General features: G+C 40.8%; 1 protein-coding gene across 3 annotated transcripts; it reads right to left on the bottom strand.

The window, feature by feature from the left end:
* Nucleotides 1-224: 224 nt before the first annotated feature.
* Nucleotides 225-13,672, bottom strand: rspry1 (ring finger and SPRY domain containing 1). Of its 3 annotated transcripts, none has more exons than XM_019888263.1 (16): nt 13,303-13,672; nt 12,927-13,118; nt 11,716-12,340; nt 10,308-10,360; nt 7,999-8,111; nt 6,108-6,234; nt 5,968-6,026; nt 5,697-5,763; nt 5,483-5,614; nt 5,278-5,393; nt 4,478-4,621; nt 4,278-4,389; nt 4,027-4,129; nt 3,778-3,930; nt 2,490-2,594; nt 225-2,143 (listed from the first exon to the last, which is right to left on the bottom strand). In XM_019888263.1, the coding sequence occupies exons 3-16, from the start codon at nt 12,111-12,113 to the stop codon at nt 2,047-2,049; spliced, it is 1,779 nt and encodes a 592-aa protein (XP_019743822.1). In that variant the 5' UTR covers nt 12,114-12,340; nt 12,927-13,118; nt 13,303-13,672; the 3' UTR covers nt 225-2,046. The 3 variants fall into 3 exon arrangements, with proteins under 3 accessions (XP_019743822.1, XP_019743823.1, XP_019743824.1); XM_019888264.1 differs by having other exon boundaries at nt 12,954-13,118; XM_019888265.1 differs by lacking the exons at nt 12,927-13,118; nt 13,303-13,672 and adding an exon at nt 12,711-12,918.
* Between the last annotated feature and the right edge of the window lie 1,892 nt (nt 13,673-15,564).

Here is a 15,564-nt window from a genome sequence, read left to right as displayed (position 1 = left end):
CAGACAAAAGCTTTTTTGTATCGCGATATACTTTTTTTTTAGTAACTCGTCTGAAAAATTGCCTGTACTTTCATCTCTTTAACATCTATCTACTTTTGGAGTACTTTATGCTTCGCTCGTGGCAGGCATAATCCTCGTACCTGCAAAACCTTCACTTTCTAAGAAATCAAAAATCTTAAATTTGTGAAGCAAAACTAACGATGAACAAATGATCTAGCAGGATGTAAAGACACACAAACATCACATGAACATTTATTACAAATAGCACAATCAAGGATACAACAATTCTTTGATAAATCGCATCTTTGGGAATTCTGTGGGGGAAATTCCTCAATTCATTTTTCTCAACAATATTTCACAATTTTATCCTGAATTACATCCCCAGCCATCCAACTCATTATTTCCCTCAGCTACTCTTTTAAGGTGCTCCAAATTAGCAAACAGTAACTAGACAAGCACTTACTTGTCTCACTGACCAATTCAAGTCATCTTCAGAAATCCTCCCAGTATACTTTAGACGTTTTTTATAGACTGAGCTCATGCATATGTTGAATACATTTCGGCTGTGATTTTATTAACAATTAAAACACGTCTTTAGATAAGCCACAAAAAGAATCTTCCTCAAAAAACAAGTCAAGCCGGAGATGCTTCAAATAAAGCTGGGCAGTAAACATGGTATCCATTGTAAAGGGTCAGTCTGAAGCGGTCACGACTGCTTGTATCCAAGATGATAGAGCAAATTTGAGGAAGTTTTGTAAACAAGCAGACTTACTAAAGGAGTGCAATGATTTGTAGCAAAATGCATAAAAAAAAAGATGGTTACAAACAGATGCCACAACATCTTCTGGAGAAACACTTGGGGTATTTAACATAGCTATTAATGATTAAAATCAATAGCTGAGTTATCTGACAGCCCAGTCCAAATAATATTTATCATGTATTACTGTGATGTCACAGTGATAATGACAAAATAAGTTGTTTTTTTAAGGGGGGTGGGTTGGTTGCACTCTTCTAGAAAGTAACAATGTAGCGATGCCACATTTATGTGTCAACCTAAGCAAACTAAAGACTCACTCGGGTGGTTCGACTTAAGTTTATTATCGCTGTTATCCACATCTTTGCTGGGAGCATCTTTAGTATGTACTTGTGGTCCTTACTGACATACACCACTGCACGCAAAGGTCAATCTAAGACTTCAAAATAAAACGCAACAAGCAAGCAGAGATTGTTTCAAATCATTACAGTACCGAATTGAAGGTTGCTTACTGTATGGGCAGTAGTCTAAGTCATTCCTCTGGCGAGACTGGACATTGAACATTCATCTTTGTAAATTAAGTGAGGCCTACATGTTTTTGGTCTGTTGACATTACTGCATCAGATCGTCCCTATTTGTGAAAAGTCCACATAATGGGTCATGGTTCAGCATCAGGAAGGGACATTAACTGAGGGGCATCGGTATGACATGGAGCAAAGACAAGGAGAATGCTACCTTCGAAACACAATAAATTGCAGATTTACACCCAGTAATATAAAAGTGAAATACCTCACATTTGTCTGTACCTTAGAGTTAACACTGTATTCATGACTGAATTGATTACTACTACCCTGCTCTTTCAGAACCCAAAACAGTGGCCTCTAAACGGGCTGTATCTTCATTTGTAAAAAAAGGTCCGGTCCGCTAACGATCTTGCAGATGAGACATTTGATGTAATCTTCATTACTTTTTACACTAAAGGAGCGTTTTGACCCGCTCCTTTAGTGTATCCACACAGTTCAAGAGGATTCTAGTCTTGCTTCTGCTTGGAAGAACACGAGAGGAGGTGTCGTTAAATAAGGGTTAGCTCACGGGAATTCTGCTGTGGGTGGTTTCCAATCTGCTCATCTCCTTCGTTTCCTATCATCACCCTTCCACCAAGGCCTCTTCTGACCAGAACGTGCAGTTCTGCTACGTTCACTGCGGCACCGTCCCCCAAGCCCGCTGGGCCAGAGGGGCTTGGAGGGGGAGGTGGCAGTAGGGCTTGTGCATCTATCCTCACAGGAAGAGTGTCAGGAGACATGTGCAATGAGTCTGACGCGAGTCTGGATGTCTTGGCGACAGAGGGGACACGTTTCTAATTGTAAGGCACACTGCATACACATACCCCTGAAAAAAAGAACAAGCACAGATAACGATGGGGAAAAAGGGACATCTGCAATTATTCGATCAATGTTAGGTCAATTTTGAGGTTAGGTCAAACCTTTTTTTCCAATAGCAAATAATGGAAAGAGAATTGTACCTGTTCAGGCATTTTTTTCCTCATTATTTTCACACAAATAAAAAAGATAAATGGTAAAAATAACAAAGCCAAAGGAAAAAAAAAACTACACATTCTTTTCTACCAGCTGAACAGAGTCACGCAAGGTATGCTGTGGTCTCATGTAATGATATGCACGATGGAGGTTTGAATTCTCAAAAGTATGGTGGAGTTTAGAAAAATGCATATGCGTACCCATGTCCACAGGGCCTCAACTCTGTGTCAGCCATGATGTCGCAGCACAGTGTGCAGCAGTTGTCACGGATGCTAACTTGTTTCAGTAAAGCCAGACGCCGATGTCTAGATAAAACACAAGCACAGAAAATGCTGTTTGTGCCAACTGACGATTGCTCACACCAATACAACTGCAGCAGATTGGTGTAATGAACAACCACACTCCAAAAGGTATTTATTTATTTACATTAAAACATTTTGGGAAGGTGTGTGGTGTTCACAGATTGTGCAAAAGTGCATGGAAATGCTTTTTCACTGTCTCACTGATATCCAGGTGGCAGCATGGTTTTAAAACAAAATTCATCACTGAATAGGGATGAGAATAAATACACTCCGGGCAAAATGTTAGGGATATTTGGCTTTCAGGTAAAATTTCAGGTCGAGGCTAAAATGCATTCAAACCTTTACAGGTGAACTTGATGTGACCTTTTAAGCTTTTGAATGCACATGTGCACCTGTTAAATGTTTCAGTACGTTTTGCACAAGTTGTTGGGGAGGAGCTATGCATCAACCACTGTTGTCACCAGATGAGGTTTTGGTGATGGCGGTGTTAAAGTGTAGGCAGTCAGTACAGAACTGCCCTACACTGTGAATGGTACGGTGACAAACCCACAGTACCTGAATAACATTATTAATTCAGTGATTGTGCCCCTAGATGAACAACACGGGCCTAATATCATCTTGAGGACAACGGTGCAGCTCATCGAGGTTGCATCCTCAGGGAACGGCTCTTGGAGACTGGTGTACCTCAAATGGAATGGCCTGCACTTTCTCCAGACTTGAATCCGATTGAAAACCAGCTGAGTTGACGTGTAAAGGCTCGAAACTCTGCACCCTAGAACCACAATGATCTGAGGGCTGCCCTTCAAGAAGAGTGGGATGCCATTCCTCAGCAGTCAATAAGTCGACTTGTGAACAGCATGAGACCTCATTCTCAAGCTGTAATTGGTGCTCAAGGGCACATGATGAGTTGTTGAGACATTGACACATTTTGTTGTGGTGTACCCACCATAGTTGTACCTTTTTTTTTCATTGAATTGTTTTGAGATGAGGCATCCTTCTACTTAAATCTCCTACTTATGTGTGTGTGAACTTCTTTACATTTTCCATATATATCACCTGGAAGCCAAATATCCCAAACTTTTTGTGAGCAGTGTATATTGTGTTTGTGTTACAACCCTGTATTTCTATCATGTTTATGTTGTTACTTTGTGGGGGGAAAAAAAAAATACAGCCGGCTTCAAGTTACCTCGGTAGGATAATCTTTTCACTTGGTAGCAGCGAAGCAAAGTCGTTAAAGGTGCTGAACTTGACTGAGGGCGGGTGGCGGAAAGGTTTGGCACCAAAGTTAAATTCACACTGCTGGTATGACATGAAACTGGCTGCCGCAAAGAAGCCGGACCTGAGATTTAAGAAAACAAACAAAAGAAAAAAAACAGAGGAAATGTCACTTGTGAGAACTAAGAAAACGGGAAAAAGAAATGAAATATAAACTCACGTGGCGGAGGAGAAGACCTGTTTCTCTGGTGGCAGCTGATGCCCATTCAGATAGAAGATCATCTGCTTTTTGCTGAGGTCCAGCAGGAAGCCGATTGCATCTCCTACAAAAAGAGACCATCATCAGAGCACTATCGGGTCGAAGAAAACCTAGTCTAACTAATCTTGATGTTTTAGCAGAATGTGCGTGCCGACTTACACAACAACAAAAATCTCAAAACATGTTGTTGTCAGTCATTTCAAAATGCATACCCTCCTTCCAGCAGGGGTGAGCGTGAGGTTTACTGCGAGCATTGTACCAGATGAGCTGCCTGCAGCCATCATATGCGCACGAGTATTCATCATCGCCAATCCCGTAACCCTCCTGCAACACACGATGGCACATGTAAAAACATTTGCGGAAACAGATAGAATGAGAAAATGGTGGGATAGCCGGGAAACAGAAGGATTACATGGTTGAGGAACTTGCTGTCCTTGGTGGCCCATCCGATCTGCATCACACCTGATGTAATGACGATCACCTCATAGTACCACACACCTGAATCCACGCAAAACGTACAGCGCACACTCTCGAAGGAGGACGCATCACACCGGGCCTGTGGTCGGGGTGTGGGGGTGTGTGTGGTGGAGGGGGGAGAAAAAAAATAATGTGAGACTTGTGCCGAATTTATTTTAAGACGTGGAATTTCATAATCAATTACACATCGGATGTGGAAAGATCTCCAATTTTTGTAAAAATTATTATTTATTAGGGCACAACTGATATGGATTTTTTTTAGGCTGATGCCAAGTCAGATATGAGGCAGAATAAAATTCTGATAACCAATTAAACAGCCTTTTAAATAAACAAAAAATGTAAAGAATAATTTTTTTCGTCCATTACTGCTGACAAAAGAGATATGAATTAAAGGCAGAACATTTGACTGTTTTACAATACTACCTACAGCAGTTCTTTAATTTTGCAACAGTGGAAAAGAATCAGCAAAAAAAAGGGGGGTTCAATATCATTATCTTTGTCTTATGCCGTAATGTGTTTTAAAAAATCACAGATAGCTAGATCTCACTCTCTCTCTCTTTCAAATTAGATTTCATTTTATTTTTTCAAAAGCGCTAACACTGATTAATGAGCGAGGCCCGAACATTTAGCTGTATGAAACACCTATTGGTGGAAATTTAATTTTGTGTTTCCTTTAGCATGTATTTGGCATCTACATGATTATACACAATTGAGGCTAATTTCAGACCGGCTGACCTCTAATCCACTCGGGGAGATCTTGAGGTACTCGCTGACGTCATTGCTGTTGAGCATGGCGTTGATATGGGTGAGATTGACCTTCTCGTAAGTGAACTGACGCCCTTCTTTCAGGACTGGATGGGGAAAAGCAGCAGCATCCTCTTTAGTGAGTCACTCACACACAATCAACGGAATAGCTTGTCGAACACGCAGGCCAACTCACACAGGTTGTCTAAGCTCCACTGCGAGCAGAATCCAACCTGCCTCTTTAGATAGTTGGTGTGCTCAGCCCACAATTCCAACACAGCCAGTCTCTTGCTAATACAAGACTCGGATACTGTCAGCTTGTTCTCACCTGAGGGTGACAAAGACTTTTTTTTTTTTTTTTTTTTTTTTAAAGAACATCACTGCCTCATCAGTTTAACGAGTGAACTTACTGGTCTGAGAGAACTTCTCCAAGGCAATCAGAGCAAACAGCATGACAGTGGGGTGCGCCTCAGAGCTCTTGGGGTAAGAAACACATAAAATAAGTCGTTGTTCAATTGCATATTTCTATATTACCTCACCAAACTGCACATGAGCAATCTCAGTCACAACTTGATGTAAAGTGTGTTTTTCTCTCTTTATGGTTTTTTTAAAAACACGGCGACTTTCAAAACACTTCCATCAACTGAAAAAAATCTTTTTTTTGGTCTCAACTATGCTCACCATGCTCTCTAGAAGGTATTCGAGAGTTCCGGGGCTCAAGAGTCCAATACTGGCTGGTCCTTCGAAAGAAGGCACAAGATTAGTAAGAGGATTGGGTCAGTGTGACAAGACAAAACAAACATTCTAGGGTGTCAATTTACCAGCCAGTTTCTCAGCCAAACATCCGAGGACAGCTGTGGTGTTTCTGTGTTTGGCGGGAGTTAGAGCATCCTGTTGGGCCACGGCTGCACTCAGACTCAGCATGTCCGACAGTTTCTGGAGTGCGTCCTAAAGACAACAAGAGTTGCTTACTAAAAGATGGTGACTTGCCATAGGAAGGCCAAGTTAAATATGGCGTTTGGAAATTCTGCTTTAGTGATGTTTTGGCCCTTTTTTCATAGCAGTCATTCTGACATTGGAAACTGTACATAGTAGGCAGATATTGAGAACATGGATCGGCAAAGCCGAAAATTGGGCTTCATTTGTTTAGCTTTTCGAGAGGCAAAGTTGTAATTTTACATTGTTGTGTAAATGTATTATTCAGTTTTTTTTTGCCTCCTAAATTATTTGTAGTATTAAATGATAATTCACATTCAATTAGGACAGGGGAATGATTCTTCATGCGATAAAGGTATTGGATAATTATCCGTGTGACAAATAAGTGTATGTTATGGGAGTTTACAATAAAGCCTTTCGTGAATCTCTGGTTTCTGATTTATTAAAGAGATTGATGATGTATATTAGATGGACATAGAAATCTATTTAGAATCTTTACTAATTTAGTGAACCCAAATGTAATGGAAATTGATTTTTAAGCACTGAGCATTAATAGATTCCAGCATAGGGGTTGGGAACTCCGGTTCCTCGAGAGCCATATCCAGCCTGTTTTTCATGTCTCCCTCCTACAACACACCTGGTTCAATTGATCGTGATTGTTACAGGTCTCTATAGCCTCCTGACTACCAGGAAAAAAAAATGTTGTCCAATCACATTTATTTTGACATTCCCCAATCTATGTGAAGTAATTGGACTCCTCCAAAGAAATTTTTGAAATCCCACTACATTTTTTAAACAGGCTCAAATACACTTAAAACAACTCAAACAACACTTTAACGTGTTCATAAGAGTCTTATAATTAAAATGCCAACAGCATTTCAAGACAAAATGTGGTCGAGAAAAAGTATTACTTTTCCTCTTCCCATAAAAAGTGCTTGCACTGAGGGAAGCCATTTTCTTACTTTTTCTAAACCCTACAAATTTGGTATCATTGGAAAGCACTGAATGTCCTCTTTAGAGTAACAAAAGGAGTTAATGCGATTGGAGGCACTGGGTGGGAGATATTTAGGTTCACAAATGTCCTCCACAGAGGACAAATTTGAACTACTGGTAGTCAGGAGGATAGAGTTTGCTGATGAGCTCATCGTTTGCATTAGGTGTGGTGAAGGAGAGAGAGCGATCTAAAACGGGCAGGATATGGCTCACGAGGAACCGGAGTTCCCTCTCCCTGTTTTAGCAGCCAAACGAAGCACACCGCACCCAGTATATGAAATGTCTTCATTCGAAGGGACACGCTGTCAATGAGCTGGATGAACATAATCCCATCCAAGGGCAACAATCACAATCATACAGGCAGGCCTTGAGACAGGATAAAATGTTAGGACCAGGAATAATCCCAATCTTAATGACGCATCAATTTCTTGAATCGGCTACTTTTGTGCCACAGCATTCAGGTGTCGTATTTGTCCTTAAGACAACTAACCTAATATTAACGTGTTCCCTTCAGTAGCTCGACCAAATAACATTTGAAAAGTAAATTAACTGTGGTTGAAACAAGTTTTACTTGGAGCCAACACAAGTATTAAAATGACGGCAGCTAGAGCTATTTCCCATTAACTGTTTAAGCAGGGGCAGTATAGGGAAGCTGATCGCATCTTACAACGTCATTTCCTCAGTGAATGTATGTCTTTTTGAAATCGTAAGCAAAAGGAAACGTACCAGTTTAATTTTCCCTTTAAGGGTAAACGCTTAGAATAAATTTACGACACGTTTCACCTTAGTGGGCAAGGGGCACTCATCCAATAGCAAGGTGATGACTGCAGGGCCAAGTGGGTCGTCTAATGGTATCACTCGAATCAGAGACTGGACAACTTCTAGCCAGCCGTCATCTAAGAGAGAAGAAAGACAAGATGCAGGTTCAGCTTCTCCTCCGATGCATCTTAGTTAACGTGCTCCTAATGGTGTAGTAGATAACGGTCTGCTTTACTGAAGGTTTGCACATCCCAAAACAGGTTGTCCTCTCCTCCACTTTCCATGGGGAAAACCTACAGAGCTACCCTGTACCTATACGGCAGTCTCCACCCCTTGGGTTTTATATACTTATTTAACCGTGTAAGGCAATTGACCAGTTTCTCATTTACAATGCCGACCCAACTGCAGACAACAGAACAATGTAAAATATAAAACGCAGCACAAAAAAGTACAACTAAAGTACATAGAACAAAGTGTACTACAGTGTTCCCTGACTTTTCACCGGTGATACGTTACAAGAGCCGCGCAGTGAATTTCTGCAAAGAACAGGTCGACTTTTAAATGTTTATTCAAAGCACTTATTACATTTTATAAATGTTACATTTAAAATGCAAAATGTAGTATAAAAGGCGAGCTGCAGGCTGCATTTAATAATTAACTCGAGCGGAGCATACACTGCACCCAGCACCGGACGAGAACAGTGGAATGTTGGTCAATAACTAGGTGAAATGTTTTCTTTTGATCCATAATTGGCTTAACCAAATGATTGATTTGAGTCTGTGTGCGTGTCATTAATATTATATAGTTTGGTGTTAGTGCACAGTGCACCCTACTCATCCTATGAGTTTTGCTTTCACAAAAAAAAAATAAAATAAAATAAAAAAATTCAATAAATAAAAATAAAAAGCGGGTCACCTTTAACCTACGTTAGCGCATGACCTGCATTACCGGGAGTTGTTCTCGGTCACCAGTCTGCATTTGGAGCTTTCGATCTGAGCTGTTGCTATATATCTTTTTCTTATGATTATTCTCAATCAAAATTCGTTTCATTTGGAATTCAGCTATGGCACTGGCAAAGAATGGGAAACTGGAGCGCCAGGAGAAGCATTTTAAATCGGTACACGTACATACGATAGTTTCTGCACTGAACATGCTGCAAAAGTGTGTCCCATGCCTTCGCGTCATGTCTCTTCTAAGGTAGGCAGTGATTTCCTTTTTCATAAAGTCTTGTATCTACTTTATTTTTCTGTTTTGTTCATGTTAGGGGCCACTATGGCAGTTGCTCATCATGGCATGCGTGTGTACGTGCGTGTGCATGGGTGCACGCGTGGGTGTGCGCATGCATGTGCTGTAACGGGTCGAACGCAGGAGGTCGGTTGCTTGAATAATAGTTTTCAGTCAAAAAAGGTTGGGCATCCTTGCTCTAGGCGCTCCATCTTGGGGCACAGTGCGCCAGCCAGTACAGATATAAACAGGTCAAGCACCAGGTGCTGACTGGTTTATAACAAAGGCTGCACTTGAAAATGAATGAGGGGAGCGTGCTGTGCCTCTCCAAACACACAAACTCTCAGGGGACTGCACACGAGTCAGTGAATTTCCGAACGACCCTAATGTAAATGGTCTCGGTTTTGAAACAAATCAAATAAAAAACAAATATCCGCTTAGAAAAAAAAAAGATTTTAAAATAAATGAAAATTATGGTTGAGTGCCGTTGGCAGATGTCTGCATGCTGCTGAGTGCCACTCCCTTGCATTACTGCAGACAGAAACAATAAGTCGACAGGCTTTGAAGGAAAACAATTAACATCCTTGGTTTCAAAATAAAACTGAAGTGCATTGCCAAGTGGTCTATGAATATTGCAACACATCACGTTAGACAGGCAGTAGACCATAAGGACATGACAGTAAACCAGAGGCGTGTCGAGCCCATTTTAGGGGTGCTGAATCTGTTACAGCGTCCTGATCCCTCAGTTTTCAGCAAAGATCCCTTCGTTTTTTTCAAACTAGTAAATCGTATCTCACAATGTACATCAGTAATCATGCCCAAACATTACAAAATGAACCTACAGCCGTTGCTTTCTGTAGACACACAAGTCAATATGACATTCAATAATCAACAAAACTAGGAACCTAGGTTGAAATGTGTTCTGCTTTCACTTCTACTTTCAAATTTAGTGTCAATTTAGGGTATAAAAGGTGTCAGTGACATCTTAACTCACAAAACGTGCGTTACAAGAAAAATCTTCATTCTTTCTCTTTGTATGATTTATTGAAGACCAATAACTGTTTTTGACACATGTATGGAAAAAAAAGTCCAAATGTAGATTGTCTTACCCGTCTCTGCCATCTCGTGTAAAGTGATCATGGAATACGGTGGTTCTTGATCACTGGTGGAAACAAAAGAAAAATCAGTTTCATGAACGTGAAAGTAGTCTAGTCTAATATGTGGATTCCTAGAGGTGAACGACACGAAAATCATTTGGTTTAATTACATGGGAAAACAGTTTTCCGACAAATGCTTAAAAATGTTACCTATTTAATGGCAGAAAGACAGCAATTGCTTGTCTCTGACTGTTGCACTTGAGAATGGTCTGCAAATTCTGACTGCCACTTGTTCAAGTTATAACTTTTCTTTGAATTTTCAAACTGCGTCCATGTAAAAATGGAAAAGATAAAATCATCTCGAGGTGCAACGATTTATCGACATATCTTTAGAATTTCAGTCTCTCAACAGTAAACATTCTTAGATTTCTATGGTGCTCCATCTAAGCAGACTTTGTGATCTTTGTGTTGAGTCAAGATAAAACATTTGCAAACATCTGCCTTGCTTGTGGAGGCTCTCAGTCGTACAGGAAAGTTCCATCGTAGAAAGGGTTCTGTCAGTCGTCATCTGTACCTGTGGGGTTTTTTTTGTTGTCGTTTTTTACCCACAGGTACAGATGACGACTGACGGAACCCTTTCTACGAAACATCTGCCCTCACATTGGAAAACATAGATCAACATTTTTGCATATTTTCTGGCATGTTAAGGGCAAACCATGAACTGAATCACATTTTCTGTTTTGTCAATTTGAAGTTAGTCCTGTTTTTGATAATAAAGGGATGGAAATGAAATTGTTTTAATTTTAAAAATCAACTTGATTAAATAATTTGTAACATAATCGACAGATTAATCGATTATTAGAATAATCTGTAGTTGCAGCTCTAAACTCTAAGCATGCTTTTATGGGCCTCGTTTGTCACACTAGAACACTAAATAGTTGTAATAAAATTGGAAGCATAAAATTACAAATATAAGATTACTGGCCATATAGTGTGGCTAATGGCTTGCGGGATAAGAATAACTCCCTTTGACAAGGAAGACAACAAGTACATGAGACTGTTGTAATCTATGTTGGAACTCTCACAGTTCAAACCTGCCACAATAGCGATGATACTAATCAGTTACAACTTAACAAAATGGTGAGACCTTTATCTCCGGCGATAGCGAATCACAAGGGAAGTCAGCTACCTGTGTGCAGTGTACACACTTAGTCATATCAAAACCTTTACAAACCTTTGTGAAATCACAAATTTAGATTTATCTAGTTCAAATAAATGCATGGTGAAGATTTTTTTTCTTGGAGAAAACGCTGACCACAGATTATGCTCTCACATTATAGGCCCATTTTAGTCTACGCTTCTTCAAATGTAATGTCTTTAATTAAATATTGTCAATAAGGGCATGACACAACTTACTTACTTGTCTACAAGGGTCCTGATGACAGCCAGCGTGTCCAGCACCAGGCTATCCACGTTTTGCTTCTTCCGCCGTGGCTCGTGGGGGCCGCGCCCCCTGCGTGGGGGTCTGACCGGGTCCCTTGGGCGACTACTACGAGACTCTCCCGCTTCGACAGCTACGCCCGTACCATGGTCCACGCGCCTGGCTTGTCCTCGGGATCCTCTCGATGTCCCGTGGTGATGGTCCTCTACATCGCTATCCTCCCGACACACACAGCTATTACCCATGGTTCCAGGACCAGCAAGCACAAAGGCGAGGGTCTCCCACGGGGAAGAAAAGGTGTTTGTGGAGAAAAGGAATAGCAGAACCTGTGCAAGGCTCCTGCAGGCACAGTAACTGATCCAGGTAGCTACTATCATATCATTTGATGAGCTGGGTTATGGGGGGTTCTTGTCCCAAAGGGCAGGTTTGGGTTGGACCGAATGATCATCGTGACTCTCGGCGGGGAAGTGGAGAGATGTTTAACAACACACAACTGGGTTAGTAGACCAAGAGGGGACAGGTGATGTGATGAAGTCTTTAATCATCATAACCATCACAAGGTTCTGTACTAGAGGTCCTCCTGATTTCACCCAACTTTGGAAAGCTAAGACAGGGGAAAAAACATTAGGGCATGACCTACAAAAATGTAATACAGGTGTTGTACGCACTCAATGTCACTCTGTAAAAATCTACAGTGAAAACCACAACGCCATTTATTTTCTCCTGATTCACACAAGTCTACTCAATTTTCAACAGGGCATTAGTTCCAGTGACTCGGACAGAATAATAATTATGGAACTAAAATGCTATCGGCGTTGTTGACAAAACATCCCAAAACTGTTAGCGTGCTAGCTTGTTAGCCAACTAGTAAGCAACAGTTATAAGCAATGGCAGCTCTAAATAAAACCACGAGTCTAAAAAGTCGTAACTATATCGTCGCTTGTGACTTGAATTTCATTCACGTACACACTTACATCTCAGTCAATTTCTAAATACTGCAGCATCTGAAGAGAGCCACGCCAGAAAGTAGCCAAATAGGATTCTAGCGACAATTTAGGCTGTCGCTAACCAGCTGCTAAGACGATAGCTTGGCTCACCATGACTTTCAAACTGATCAAGTTAGGAAACACGACTTGCAATGAACTAGGCGTAGTGCATCTGCAGTCAAGGTAATATAAGAGTAGATTTACCCAACGAGCGCGTATTCCGCAACACACCTTTGTCGATGGCCAATAGCTTAATGTGTCGTGCACATTGAGAAGAGGCTACACGGAATCGCTGCCTGCAAGATCCGTGCTAAATTCCGTAGCGCAGGCAGCTAGCAGCAGACCGAAATCTCACCGTCATCAACCGGGATGCAGACGAGGATTCCGTAGCTTTCTCTATAATAAATACAAACACAACGTAAAATGACAAAACTTAAAAATTGTGAAAAATACATCCCATTTCTCTGCTCAATATCTGCAGTATTTTGTTGACTATAAAGGGAAATTATGTATTATATATTGAAAGTATTATATCCTAAATCAATATACTATGCAATATAATTAGAGAAATGTGACGGACCCTATCAGAAAGTGACGGACCAGGAGGGAACCTTAAGGCAGACCGCGGGCTGCACCGTAATGTGATTTTGAAATTCAGCAGCCCCGTCCCCCTACAATTCATAACAGATACAATGAAACGTGAGAAAACAGCAAGACTTGAATAAACATGGGGAAATGGAGAAGATCCCACCGCCCACTACATTTCGGCTGGACAGGGCTGCCGTGGCCACCAGGAATTGAACAACATGAGGAACCTGCTGCAGTGGGTGATTGGTCGGATGTACACTAACCTCCCTCAGTGACACATTCAGTGGCAGGCTACTGCGTAAAGCCAATGGAATCAAGACCCTGACCCCTTTGTTCTGGAAAACGTCATTAAAGTGTAGAACCACAAGACTCAAAAATAGCTTCTACCAACAAGCTATGAAATGCATCTGCCCCCCCAACACGCATACATTTTTTTTTTTAACCACACTCATCTTCATGGTCACATCAGTGCTGTAGCCTATTCCAACAGAGGTCAGGTCGTCATTGGGAACAGACAACCCGTCCCACTACCATTCACATAATTGAGGGGGAAATGACCCAAATCAAGACCGTGTGAAACAAACTTATGTATTTTATCACATCTCAGACTTTGATCACACACCGTATTTTTATTTTATTCCAAACATTTGTACTTGTTCACAAGCTCAATGTTTCAAGGAAATTAATAGCTATAATTAATCAACAGAATGTGATACATGTATTTGCAAGCATTGGACTCTGATCAGATCACATATAAATTTCCAGAAAGAGGTGCTGCCACATAATGTTCCCCTCACTTCTAATAGGATCAAGAATTTCACAGTGAATTAAGTATTTAGAACCACAATTATCACATCAGTATTCAGATAGTGTGTTGTAAATTGGGACAGTCATACACTCTGCTGCGGTCAAGGGTCGTGTTGAAGCAATTGTCACGGTACATCCCACTCTTGGCAAGGTGTTTGGTGAATTTCTGTGATTTTGGGTGGAATGTACAGGGTGTAGTTTCAACAGTGGGAGGATACAGGCCATAGTCACCAGAAGTATCAAGACCCTGACCCCTTTGTTCTGGAAAACGTCATTAAAGTGTAGAACCACAAGACTCAAAAATAGCTTCTACCAACAAGCTATGAAATGCATCTGCCCCCCCAACACGCATACATTTTTTTTTTTAACCACACTCATCTTCATGGTCACATCAGTGCTGTAGCCTATTCCAACAGAGGTCAGGTCGTCATTGGGAACAGACAACCCGTCCCACTACCATTCACATAATTGAGGGGGAAATGACCCAAATCAAGACCGTGTGAAACAAACTTATGTATTTTATCACATCTCAGACTTTGATCACACACCGTATTTTTATTTTATTCCAAACATTTGTACTTGTTCACAAGCTCAATGTTTCAAGGAAATTAATAGCTATAATTAATCAACAGAATGTGATACATGTATTTGCAAGCATTGGACTCTGATCAGATCACATATAAATTTCCAGAAAGAGGTGCTGCCACATAATGTTCCCCTCACTTCTAATAGGATCAAGAATTTCACAGTGAATTAAGTATTTAGAACCACAATTATCACATCAGTATTCAGATAGTGTGTTGTAAATTGGGACAGTCATACACTCTGCTGCGGTCAAGGGTCGTGTTGAAGCAATTGTCACGGTACATCCCACTCTTGGCAAGGTGTTTGGTGAATTTCTGTGATTTTGGGTGGAATGTACAGGGTGTAGTTTCAACAGTGGGAGGATACAGGCCATAGTCACCAGAAGTGGTCCTGTATAGGGGGTTCTGAGCTTTGGACCATCGCGATTGACTTGCACCTCTGAAAGATGGTGTGGCAGTGCAGGTGAAAACTGGATTTCCAAGGTTGATGCATGTTTGTGTGTTTTCTGCCTGCTCTTCAACTGGGGTTGACATCACTGAAGCGCCTGCTGAGGAAAAAAAAAAACAACTTTTGTTAAAATTTAATAATCACACACAATTTTGACAATTTGATGTAGTTCTGCTCATACCTCGCTGTTGGTAAAATTATGTCAATATGGAATACGAACCACAGAAATGTTTACTGTCACGTGAAAGAAATATCATGTTTTTATTTGGACATTGTATGTATTATTTGGCTTTAATATGCTTATTTACTTTAGCCAACAAACCACAATCCAAAAATATTTGTGAGGCTACTTGCTTTTTGCTACACCTCTTGTGTACATGGACGATTTCTTCAAGCTCTTTAGTGTTATCAATTG

This window comes from Hippocampus comes, unplaced genomic scaffold (genome assembly GCF_001891065.2).
Source record: "Hippocampus comes isolate QL1 unplaced genomic scaffold, H_comes_QL1_v1.1 scaffold112, whole genome shotgun sequence".
In the NCBI taxonomy this organism is placed as follows: Eukaryota; Metazoa; Chordata; class Actinopteri; order Syngnathiformes; family Syngnathidae; genus Hippocampus; species Hippocampus comes.
This window is presented reverse-complemented; position numbering and strand designations above follow the sequence as displayed.